The following is a 13,315-nucleotide window of genomic DNA, read 5'->3' as shown; positions in this document are numbered from 1 at the left end:
AAGAGCATCCATTACCAGTCATTACTGGATTTCATCATAAAATTTTGTTTGACATTAACATAAAATCATCGTTTGAAAGTTCTCTGTCAAGGATTGTGAACCCGAGTTTCATATCAAAACAAACTCAAAAGAACCATCATCCTCCACTAAGAGAAGAGTATACTTTGCTTGAAGTTAAATCACTTCAAAAATTTCCATATTGTCTTTAATGACAATAATAGTTCCAAAAGTATTGTCATACTTCACTTGAAGTTAAAACATTAAAAAAAAAGGTTAATAGTAGTTCATCCCCCTGTAATGTTAGTGAATTTTGCTTTTCCCCCCTCCCTACCTTTTGGCAACGGTTTTTTCAAAAAAATCATTGCCAAAACCTGCCTTTGGCAACAGTAGGGGGGTAAACCAAAACACGCTCATATTACAGGGAGGTAAACTACTATTAACCCTAAAAAAAAAAATCATATGTCAAAAATTAGCCTGAAAACTTTTTTTACAAATTCTATGTGAGCGGGAAACTCATCATCGAACGACATAATTTCACAGCCTACTCTGCATCAATGTTAATCAATGTACGTGTACTAATAAACATCTGCATTGAAACTTATTATAGGTGGTGAAATCTCACACTTGTTGATTAAATTGTTGGATTCAAGTATGAGTTGTTATGTTTCACATCACATATGAATGGATTAGATGTTTGATTTATAACCAAAATGATTCATATATAGAATGTCTTATGGTCTTTGATAAAGATATGACGTTTTCCTCTTTTATGATCATGAAGCATCATGCTTTCTCCAAACTCCCTAGCAGAAACATGCTATTTAATTTCAAAATTTGATGTACTTATAAAAAATATTAAACTTGCTATTATTTCCATTTCTTATATTCCGAATCAAAGTCTTAAAATGATGAAAACTTTCCTCTGTTTGCACAATTGAACACCATTCATAACTTCCATTTGATTCTAACATGTTACATATGGTTATTTTAAAATCACTAAAACATCTGAGAAAAAAAAATCCTTAATTAAAAAGAAAAGACAATGGTATATTGGAAATCAGCAAATGACACATCCAATAGGATCCTGCTCAAATCTTGCAACAGAAGAATATTGAATAAATTGTGGTTGTGGCATTTGATAATAAAGGGGATAAGTTTCAATTAATTGAATTTGATCCTTCTTCACGTCCGGCTTAGGTTCTTCCTTCTTCTTCTCCTCTTTTGCAGGACCAACAGAGATTATATCAGTATGACACCACTTCCTTAGTTTGCTCACTACATGTACTGAATCAATGTCTCCTGTTAAGGTTAATTTCTTATCTTTCATGTCCACAGAAACCGATTCTACCCCAGAAATGCCAGATACAGTCTTCATGGCTTTTTGCTTGGTTCTGTCATCATATAAATCCACTTTCAACACTACTTTCTGTAACAAAACAAAGTAATAAAAAAATTAGATTCATTTCAATGCAAAAATTAAGAGTGATAAATGAAAATAATTGTTACATTTTCATACTTACCATCATTTTTGAAATTGTTGGTTGAAAAGAAGAGCAATCAAATGTATATGAGGTAGAGAAAGAGTATAAGATGAGATGAAGTTGTGAAATGAAGATGAGATTATGCAACAATTATATAGTGCCTAGTCAACCTAAGTCAAGCAATTGTTTGTTTGTTGCCAAACGCGCAAATGCTTGGTCGTTGGTAAAGTTTTATGTTTGTATTTTCATCTTCTTGGCCCTACATTGTTCCTTCCAAGAAAGTGACTAGTTAGACTTAATAACTATTAACATTTTTTCGTTATAGAAATCATTCATTCATATTTTTTAATAGATAAAAAAAAATTCTGATTTTGACTAACTTCAAACTATTTGGTCACTATGTTAATTTTTTTAAAACAAATTAGCCTCTTAAATATATCATTTACTAACAAAGTTAGTCTCTAAGTTACATCACTTATTAATAAGCAGAAGTACAGATTTAGAAGTACAGAGTTGTATGACATCATTAAATTTTGTTTTTAGTAGAACATTTCAATCATAATAAAATGATGAACAAAATACTCAATTACAAGATATGTAATAAAATATTGAATTACAGTGTTGATGATGGATCTGAATTTGTTAAATTCCTAGTATAAACAATGTAAATCTTAAAAAAGAGATAATTTACCTCGATTGTCTTCTAATACTGAGGGTTAAATATATTTTACCTCAGTTTTTGTCAAAACCGAGGGAATATTTTTGGCATGATTTTTTAGGATATTGATCACATTCCTTAAACAAATCTTTGTCGTCTATTTCATGACTATCAATGCTCAAGACACTACCATTAGTGATCCGCGTGAAACATAAAAGATAGACTTCTATTATAAAAGCATTTTGAATATCAAAAAGAGCATTCTTAATTCCATTGTGAAGTATCATGTGTAAGAACAAGATTTGGTTCTACATTTGACCTTATGTTTTGATGATAACAATACATTGTTACTTAGAGAACAATTTTGTACCCTAATGGTTTGGTCTAGTGTGTATCTACTTTTTAACACGTTTTGACTCTGAAGAAGTGACATGAGACGTCATCTATTTCTGAACTAAACACACTTTGATTCTGGGAAGATACAAAGAGCGCTTTACAAAGATATGTTAAGTCTAGAACGCTCTTAGACAACGCTTTTGAGGAACACTCATCAAATGGCTTCTAACTCTGACGCTGATAAAAAAGCTTCGGAAGATTATCAAGCTTTGGAATTCTACACTCCACAATTTTGTTGTTCTAAAGAACAAATTTCAAAGACTCTAAAGACAAGACTTGATGATTCTGAAGACCAAGGCTCTAAAGACTCTGGGGACCAAGGTTCTAAAGACTCCCATACAGATTTTGATGCTTCTAAGCATGTTTCACCAACACGCATTCTAAAGCTCATGAAGATTATAAGATAAGATCAAAAAGGTTTTACGTGAGAAAAAGGTGTTTTCTCCATTAAAAAATTCCAAAAATTTATCGCTGGGGATTGAACTCATGGCCATTACACCTTTCACGTCGGCGAAGTTACAAGAGAGAGGTAAAGTGGCACACTTTAAATGACAACCTTTGTTACATCGCATTTGAAACAGAGAGGTTAAAGATGTTTTCTGCAATAATGACAGTTTCAGATGTTGTATATATTCAAAGAGAAGATTTAGATTGGAGATTGTTTAATTTTCAATTATCTTGAATCTTGTGATTGTATTAAAAGGCTCTGTAAAAATTATAAAATCATAATGGAAGACTACGAATTGTCAATGGAAAACAATTTGAGAGTGGATTAGGCACAAAGTGAGGACGGACATATGAAACCATTATAAATCCGATGTAATCTCTTTATCTCTATCTCTCTTTTTTTTTTTTTTAGAATCTTATTCTTAGGGTTTATTGTTTTCTTAAAAATTGCATGACGTTAGGTCTATGTTAGATCAAGATTCTGAACGATCTTACTTGTGATTAAACCTAAAAACTATAATAATATATTACGGGTCTTGCTAACGAGTGCCCTCAGGGAATTCTTTAAACATACTAAATAAAGAAAATATTCTTTATAAAAGTCATGATTTCAATTTCCAATGCATTTTCAATGGATTAAATACACACATTTTTAAAAAAACTTACCACTTTAATCACTTAAAAAGTGACCCAAGGGCACTGGTTAGCATTCCCCATATATTATTAATCAATTGAATAACTTTGATTCACCCATCTTGTGTAAAAAAAATTATGTATTTGGATTGGCGGTGGAGAGAATTGATTCTACCAGAATTGAGTTTGGTAGAATTGATTATATCATAATTGAGTTTAGCAAAATTGATTTAGGTTTGGATACATTTATATAAAAATGAGTTGAATAATAAATTACAGTGTAAAAATCATCCGGAATCAATTCTGGAGGCAGAAGCTACAAATTCTCGCTTCAAGTAGAATCAGTTTTGGAGACAGAATCAATTCTAATTTTGCCTAACCAAACATCTTAAAATTACCCATAATCAATTCTACACCTCTAGAATTGCTTTTGCCCTTTCCAAAAGCCAAACCAAACATGCACTTAGATCAATTGAAGCATTGATTGCTTGAGTATCTTCATCTTTAGTTCTTGTTTTTAGTGTAAGTGTATATGACGAAAATGTCAATCGCATATATTTTACAAATTTCCGCTATGACGAGAGATTTTATTAAACTCTGACTATTAAAATTAAAATAAAATAAAAAAACATTTTTAAATTTGTATTTTTAGAAACAATCTATTCAACCCCTTCTGCTTCGAAAATTAAATCTTTAGGACGAATTAAATGTAGATCAACCAATTCCTTCTTGCACATGTTTTCATTAGTGCAGATGCAATGCTGTGTGCTCAGCTAGAAACTTTATTCTTGAAGACCAAACAATTCAGTTTTTAACTGGTTTAAATGATAAGTTTTGTATGGTTAAGACACAAGTTTTGTTAATAGATTCTCTGCCATTCAAGAAGAGATTAACATTATCCCTACACTTACATTTGATGATTCCAGTTTACTGAAATAAAAATCCTTAAGATAGAAAGAAAAGACAATATCTTTCTCTTAGTATATAGAAAATCAGCAAATGACACAACCAATAGGATCTTGTTCAAATCTTGCCACAGAGGAAAATTGAATGAATTGTGGTTGTGGCATCTGATAATAAAGGGGATATGTTTCAATGAATTGAATTTGATCCTTCTTCACATCCGGCTTAGGTTCTTCCTTCTTCTTTTCTTCTTTTGCAGGACCAACAGAGATTATTTCAGTATGACACCACTTCCTTAGTTTGCTCACTACATGTACTGAATCAATGTCTCCGGTTAAGGTTAATTTCTTGTCTTTCATGTCCACAGAAACTGATTCTACCCCTGCAAATAATAACATATATGCAAAATTTCAGAAAATAAATAAATAAATGATTTTTTAATGCATTTTTTTGTTCTAAAATTATATCATGTGTCTAACATATAGTTGAAACAATATATATTGATATTACCTGAAATGCCAGAGACTGTCTTCATAGCTTTTTGCTTTGTTCTGTCGTCATATAAATCCACCTTCAACACTACTTTCTATAATAAAATAGAGAAGAAAAAAAAACTTTAGATTCATTTCAAAAGTGATGAAATGAAAATATTGGTTACACAGATATGGATCTTTTCTTACTTACCATCATTTTTGAAGAAGCTTAATTATGATAGCCAATTAATAAAAGTTGTTGGTTAAAATTGAAAAGTAGAGCAATCAAATGTATATGAGGTAGAGAAAGAGTATTAGATGAGATGAAGTTGTGAAATGAAGATGCAGTGGCGGAGCCAGGAATTTTTGGCAGCCTGGGCAAAAAATTTAACTGCAAATTACATGTGACATAATATATAAATAGTCATAAAGTGTGCTACATAATAGAGATGAAACCTAACATGCGAATATTGTGCTAAATAAAATTAGGAGGTAAATGTCCTCTCTGAGACCTCTTTGCGGTGAATGTTCGAATAATATCACATCCTTAATTGACTTGAATATCTCCCGTTCGGTATAACATCTTGCGTGTGAACCTGAACTCTCAGAAGATTCTGAGTTATTTAATTTATGAATGAATTTAATTGTCTTAAGCTTAATAATAAACTTAACTAAGAAAGAATTTAAGGAGAGGTTACAAACCTTATCTTAATGGACTGTTTAACTAATTTATATATGGTATATAAAACTATTAGAAATTAAATAATTAAAAAAAAATAAACAAACAGTAGCAAAACAAAATTAAATAAAAAATTTATTGAATAATAAAAATCTAATCAAATAAAATTATATATTTTTTGTTTTTTGAATAAAATAAATAATCTAATAATAATAAAAGAAAACATTTTTTTTGTGTTTTTTTAAATATTGTTTAACACTAGAATAAACTAAGTAAATTAGAAAAAAGACAAAATAAATTAATTCTAATTAACTAAATGAGTCTTGTTTTTGCTTTAATTTAATTTGATTTAAGTATATGAATTAAAAATGTTTTGGGTCTTTTTTATATATGTTTTATATATGAATTAAAAATGCGTGTATTTAATGCATTGAAAATGTATTGGAAATTAAAATATTAACTTTTATAAAAAAGTGCCCTGAGGACACTCGTTAGTAAGAACCTCTGTTGTAATCATTGTTTAGTTTTATGGGAGTTTTTTTTAATTTCTGTTTTGATTCATATATAATTAATTGGGTTGGGTCTGGACCATTGGTTATTCATCTTTTTTAATTTTCACACCCTATTTTTATTAATTTTGCCCCTAATTTTATCTAAAAATTGGTTATTAAATTGGAAAGCGTACAAAGAAAATAGGGATTGAGCCCGGGCGCATGCCCGGGCTGGCTGGGCCATAGAACCGCCGGTGAAGATGAGATTATGCAACAATTATATAGTACCAAGTCAACCTAAGTCAATCATTTGTTTGCCAAACAACGCGCAAATGGTACGGTTGGTCGTTGGTGTGGTTTTCTGTTTGTTTGTATTTTCATCTTGGCCCCCACATAGTTCTTTCTAAGAAGGTGACTAAAAGAATTAAAACTCACAATGAAATGAAACAATTCAAAAATATTTTGAAATTTAATTTGATAATTATTGGAGTATACGTTATAACCTTTAAGTGATGAAGAAAAAAAATATATGTTTTAAGATTGTTGAAAAGGAAGCTGGAGAGCATAAAAAATATTCGCTTCGAGCTGTTCGTAGATATCGGGTCTGGTCGGTTCGGTTTGCAGAGTTGTTCATTGATGTTGAACAAATGGTGGAAAACAAATTTATAGTAGAGAAGTTAACAGAATTTCACAAGATTATTGATGATCTTGAGAATATTGAAGTGAAGATTGATGGTCAGGACAAGACTCTACTCTTATTGAGCTAATTACTCAAATCTTTTGAACATTGGATGAAGTTCAAAAGGCAATGAAATTTAAAGAATTTTCAAAGACGAATGATTTGAAGATTGATGATAGTGGTGAAGGTTTAAGGGCCCGTTTGGTGCGCAGGATATGATAGAGACATGATAGGATATCAAACAGGATATGATACAGACATGATAAAACTTATCCTATCATGTGTTTGGTTGTCACATTATATATATATATATATATATATATATATATATATATATATATATATATATATATATATATATATATATATATATATATATATATATATATATATATATATATATATATGACAAAATTACTCTTGCAAGAACATATATTTAATTTGATAAAAAATAAAATTAGAATTCATATTTTTAAAATTTTAATAATTATTTTATTTTTAAATATTTTAACTATTTTATTTCATTAAATTAATAATTAGTATTTTTAATTTAATATCAAATTAATTTTTATTTATATTTTGTCATATTTAATTTTTTATTTTAAATTATATTTTATAGGGGTAAATTAGTAAATCATTTTCTTATCCTATCCTGCCGGATTCTAACCCAGCTCATATTCAGGATAACAATTTGAACTAGTGAGGCAGGATAGGATAAGTTTCAGGATTAATTTATCTTATCCTGTTGTATCAGCAAACACTGGATTGAAATAGGATATGATACAGATATCCTATCCTGTTTTTTATCCTGCGTACCAAACGGGCCCTAAGTGTATCAAGAGGAAGAGGTGGGCGTAGAGGGATGTCAGAATCAAATAGGTTTGACAAATTAAAGGTGCAATGTTTTAATTGTAAAAAAATGGTCACTTTAAGAAGGATTGTCTTGAGATAAAGTTCAATGACGATTTTGTTCAAGTTGCGGTTGTCTCAGAGGAGGATGGTTATGAGGATGCTGATGCACTAGTGGTATGAGTTTGGAGACTAAAGATAGTTAGGTCATAGACTCGGGCTGCTCTTATCACATGTCTCAAAGAATAGAATACTTTGAGACTTCGAAGCTAGAGTAAGGTGGAGTAGTTCTCCTTGGTATACGGTCAGACTTAAAATGTTTGATGATTGTGAGTTTCTTCTTCACAACGTGAGGTATGTTCCATAACTCAAGTGAAATTTGTCATTCATAAGTATGTTTGGTGATCTAGGCTATTGCACTAGAGTTGAACATGGAATGTTGAAGATCTCGCATAATGATGTGATTATTGCTAAAGAGTCTAAACTATATGGTCTATATATTTTAGAAGGTTCAAATGTTGTTGTTCATTCATTATTAACTAGTGGAGGCTTTCATGACATGAAAGAGCTATGATATTTGAGATCAAAGCACTATGAATACTTGGAGGCTTTTTCAGAAGTGTATAATGAATTTTGCAGAAAACAATGGATGAAAATGCATGTGACCGCTGAGTCGTTATTGAGTTTTTGAAAAAGGGATGTCAAAGCAACTTACTTGGTAGAGAATTTATTCAAAGGAAGGATAGTAAAAAGAAAGGGAGAAACCTTTTAGAAACTATAACAGAAAAAATTCAGTTTGAGATGGAGTTTCGTACTATGGATACTAGTAGTAGTAAGGAAATAGTTACATAGATCTCTTATTATCATTTGACTCATGGTAAGGTAAAGAGGGGGGTTGTAGCATCTCGAAGGGACAATTATGCTAGCCTCGGGTGTTATGCTTTGAATGTGAGTGAAGTGTTGCGAAATTCAGAAAGAAGAACCTTCAGGGAGGCATTCAAAAGCATGTGTAGTCAATGGTGGCTGAAGAATGATAAGTGCCAAAATATCGTTATTTTGAGTATATATTTTTGGCATTTATCGATTCTATTCTTTTGGTTTTTGTAATAAAATCCCAACTTTTGTGTAAATATTTGTATACTTGCGTTTTGATTTGTTTTATGTATCATTTGATAGTTTTTCATTCATTTTGTAGGTATTCATTCATAATTGTAGCATCGAGTAATAAAAGCCAGAGGCTAAGCTTCAAGAATGCAATGTTTAGTAATTCATAAAAGAATAATTCATTTTGTATGTATTCATTCATAATTGGAGCATCGAGTAATAAAAGTCAAAGGCTAAGCTTCAAGAATACAATGTTTAGCAATTCATCAAAGAATAAGGCTCAAAATAAGGATGATAAAAATAATCAATTTGGTTTCCATTTAGTCATTGTTAGATAGAGAATTGAATAAGATTTTCAACTCTTCGAACCGGGCGCAAATCGGAGTTACGGTTCTCAAGTTTTGGCCGAAACAATTTTTTCAAAGTTCGCTTTGTGAGCTTCTGCTACCGCTAAGAGAGATATGTTGGGCAGAATTGTATATTTAGGGGAAAAAAACACATTTTGTATAGGTATGGTTTTGGGGTATTTGTTCCCAACTCTATCAACCTTCATTTTTTGTTAGATTAGCTTAGAAAACAACTATGGAGCTTACATTTGGATGATTGGAGGTGGATTGATCATCGATCGGAGTTGACAAACCGGAAATTTTTTTGTTCATTTCTCTTCCTCTTTGTGTATTCTGTAACACCCCATATTTTCTATTTATTAATTTAACTAGAATTTAAATTAATTATTTGGAATTAATTAGAAATTTTATGAATTAATTGGAAAATTTTTGAAAATAGAGTAATTGTGCCAAGGTGGTGATTAGTAAAGGGGAGGTGTTGATGGTTAGGCCTTTTACTAAGTTGAACTCTAATTTTCATAAAACAAGGAATTTGAGAAAAGAATGAAAAATAGAAGCAAAAGAGGAGAAAAGGAGAAGAACGAAGAACACGTGAAAGAGCATAGGAAGAGAAAGAGGAAGATTCAAGACTTTTGGCTAAGGTAAGGGGGACTCTTCCGATTATCATCTTTTATTAGTTTGTAGACAATAGAATTGAATTGGTATATTATTTGTTTCAATTGGGATGTATGTTAGGTTTTGGGATTCTTGGGATTTTGAGTGATGTTGATGAAATTAGATGATGATGATTGTGTATGATGTTAAATGACTCCTAAAACATGTTAGAATTATGCTATAATATGTGAATTGGTATTGTTTTGATGTGGTAATCATTTTGACACGAATTGGTTTGAGTTGGAAATGGAAAAGTGTTGTCAAAAGTGATTTTTTGGGTTGCAGGTACGTGGTAACCGGTTACCTGAATGTGGTAACCGATTACCTGACGTTACGTAGGCGAGGGAGGCCTATTCGTTGTGAAGTAACCGGTTACTTGAGGTGTGGTAATCGGTTACCTCTGTTGCATTTTGTGTTGCTGGGCTGTCTGGGAGGCAGTAACCGGTTACTCCATTTGAGGTAACCGGTTACCGCTGTTACGAATAGGATCTTTGGTTACTCCGTCAGGCAGTAACCGGTTACTCTATTTGAGGTAACCAGTTACCGTTGTTGTGTTTTTGAAAAATACTTGTTTTAATTGTAACTTTTAAACCGTGTATCCGTTTTAAGTGCCGTTTTGAGCACAGTGAAGATAATTAAATAATTTATGGGATAAAATGGTGAAATGGGAAGAGGATCGATTTTATTTTTAAAACTTCGATTTAATTATCTTGGTGAAATTATACATGGTATGCATGAATTGTGAATTGTAACAATGTGATAATGTGATCATGATATGATTGTATTGTGATTGTGATGATTGTTGGAATGAGGTGTGATTGATTTTTGAATGACGCTGGGACATGTGCATACTAAATTGGTGATGATAACGGTGATTTATGTTGAGATGATATTATTCATCGAATCGGTGATGACGGTGAGTATGTTATATGTTGCATGCATTCATAATCATTTTGGTGGCTGAATCTCGATGATGTTTAGGACCAGTGATGTCATAATTCCCATTGTGTGGAATTAGTGCTGGAAGGGACGTATCTCGGTGATGTTTAGATCGGTCGGATGGGTTAATCTCATGACGAATTGGTACCACATGCATAGTGTCAGTGCATTTGCATATATGTGGTTATAACATGATTGGAAGAATTCCAGTGTTATTTCATGGTGATGTGATTGAATATATTTGTTGTGATTGATGAATGTTGCTGTAAATTTGAATATATTGCAATTGTGTGAATAATATGCTTATGAAGTTTTATTGTTTATAAACTTATAACATTTGTTAATTGCGAATAAGACTCACCCTTAATGTTGACATTTTTCAGATTGAGGAGTAGCAGCATTTAATTTGGTGAGGATTGCTCGTAGAGTAGTTCTTCTAGTTACGTCGTGTCGGTGTCATGCTCTGATCTTGTAACACTAGGGAACATTTGTTTTAGAGTTATTTTTATAAACTCTTATTTTCAGTTATTTGGATTATTCTGATTGGATTACGAGTCGATGACTCTTTGGTGATGAATATTAATCGTTTGAGTTATTCAAATTTTGAAACTATTCCGTTGTGTTAAACATGTTGACTGAATAACGCCGTTTTATGTTCCTCAAAAGGCATGACATGATTGAATGTTTTAATTCTTTTGGAGTTATAATTCCCTTATACATGTTTTACTCTGAATTTATTTAATATTCCGCGGGGGTTTAGAAGGGTGTTACATATTCTCTTTTAGTTGGGTTTTGTATATGTATTTACTTTGAGCTCATGTATATTTGTCGTTCATGGCGTTATATTTAATTTGCTTTATAAATCTTTGTGGAGTGTTATCATAGATTTTTGCTATGTGTGTGGGATTTGGGTTGCTATAGATATATACTTCTTGAATCATATCTAGGATAATTACCTACTAGTTTATGGACACTAGATATAGATTTAAAGATAGGAATCACATGTGTATTTGTCCTTAATGCTTCCGTGTTTGAGTTGTGTGCGAGAGATCACCGACACGAGAATACAGATGTTCTCGCAACTTTGCGTTAGAGATAACCTCAGTTGTGAGTTGTGTCGTAGGTGCTTCAGAGATGAACACTGATGTGAGTGATACTGGATGACATTAACAAGTATTGTAGGTTGACTATAATTGGTCAATAAGTTTAAGTTTGTGAGAAGTAGATTATATGCATGTCTGATAAGTTAATTCTTTCCGAATAATGTATTTATTTTTTGTTCATATGTTTTATTTTCCGTTTTTACTTTCAATACATTTTAACCCAAGCTCGAAAACATTGAAACCGTTGAATGACATTTTAACGACCATTCCCTGTGGAGACGATAAATTCCCAGAATAATATTTCCAAATATTTTGTTTCTTTCCCTCTAAAGAACCATTCTTGTGGGCTTGTTAGATTACCTAGGAAGAAAAGGGTAGTTGAAAACAAGTGGATACAAGTGGCGAGATCAAAGTTCAAGGATATCTTGAACTTGATGAATATTGTTGAATAGTGTTTCAATATGGTAGAGAGCGATAAGGTAGTTAATGGTTAAATTAGCATCACCACAATCTAAAGTCAATGTGGAGATTGTTGGAGAATGCCTTAAAACCTTTTAGTGATGAAGAGAAAGAAAAATGTTTCGAGATTGCCAAAAATTAGAAAGCCAAAAAGCATAAAAAAATGTCGGGTTCGGGCGATTCGCAAATATCGGGTTTTGTTTGTTCGATTTGTGGAGTTGTTCATTGATGTTAGAATATTGGATATATACTTCTTGAATCATATCTAGGATAATTACCTACTAGTTTATGGACTCTAGATATAGATTTAAAGATAGGAATCACATGTGTATTTGTCCTTAATGCTTCCGTGTTTGAGTTGTGTGCGAGAGATCACCGACATGAGAATACAGATGTTCTCGCAACTTTGCGTTAGAGATAACTTCAGTTGTGAGTTGTGTCGTAGGTGCTTCAGAGATGAACACTGATGTGAGTGATACTGGATGACATTGACAAGTATTGTAGGTTGACTATAATTGGTCAATAAGTTTAAGTTTGTGAGAAGTAGATTATATGCATGTCTGATAAGTTAATTCTTTCCGAATAATGTATTTATTTTTTGTTCATATGTTTTATTTTCCGTTTTTACTTTCAATACATTTTAACCCAAGCTCGAAAACATTGAAACCGTTGAATGACATTTTAACGACCATTCCCTGTGGAGACGATAAATTCCCAGAATAATATTTCCAAATATTTTGTTTCTTTCCCTCTAAAGAACCATTCTTGTGGGCTTGTTAGATTACCTAGGAAGAAAAGGATAGTTGAAAACAAGTGGATACAAGGGGCGAGATCAAAGTTCAAGGATATCTTGAACTTGATGAATATTGTTGAATAGTGTTTCAATATGGTAGAGAGCGATAAGGTAGTTAATGGTTAAATTAGCATCACCACAATCTAAAGTCAATGTGGAGATTGTTGGAGAATGCCTTAAAACCTTTTAGTGATGAAGAGAAAGAAAAATGTTTCGAGATTGCCAAA

General features: G+C 31.6%; 2 protein-coding genes across 2 annotated transcripts; both read right to left on the bottom strand.

Annotated features, from left to right (window-relative positions):
• Window positions 1-925: 925 nt before the first annotated feature.
• Window positions 926-1,667, bottom strand: LOC131653108 (heavy metal-associated isoprenylated plant protein 39-like). Its single transcript, XM_058923158.1, has 2 exons — window positions 1,521-1,667; window positions 926-1,426 (listed from the first exon to the last, which is right to left on the bottom strand). The coding sequence occupies exons 1-2, from the start codon at window positions 1,524-1,526 to the stop codon at window positions 1,058-1,060; spliced, it is 375 nt and encodes a 124-aa protein (XP_058779141.1). The 5' UTR covers window positions 1,527-1,667; the 3' UTR covers window positions 926-1,057.
• Window positions 1,668-4,469: 2,802 nt separating this feature from the next.
• Window positions 4,470-5,334, bottom strand: LOC131653106 (heavy metal-associated isoprenylated plant protein 39-like). The gene is made up of 3 exons (XM_058923154.1): window positions 5,203-5,334; window positions 5,029-5,104; window positions 4,470-4,900 (listed from the first exon to the last, which is right to left on the bottom strand). Exons 1-3 carry the CDS (start codon window positions 5,206-5,208, stop codon window positions 4,608-4,610), a joined length of 375 nt encoding a protein of 124 aa, XP_058779137.1. The 5' UTR covers window positions 5,209-5,334; the 3' UTR covers window positions 4,470-4,607.
• Window positions 5,335-13,315: the final 7,981 nt, after the last annotated feature.

The sequence above is a fragment of the Vicia villosa genome, linkage group LG2 (genome assembly GCF_029867415.1).
Source record: "Vicia villosa cultivar HV-30 ecotype Madison, WI linkage group LG2, Vvil1.0, whole genome shotgun sequence".
Lineage (NCBI taxonomy): Eukaryota > Viridiplantae > Streptophyta > Magnoliopsida > Fabales > Fabaceae > Vicia > Vicia villosa.
Note: the sequence above shows the minus strand (reverse complement) of the source record. Positions and strands in the feature narration are given on the sequence as shown.

Excerpts from the sequence above, each read along its gene's own strand:
- LOC131653106 (XM_058923154.1), bottom strand. Across the intron at positions 4,901-5,028 it reads GACAGTCTCTGGCATTTCAG|GGGTAGAATCAGTTTCTGTG; the intron begins GTAATATCAATA and ends TATTATTTGCAG.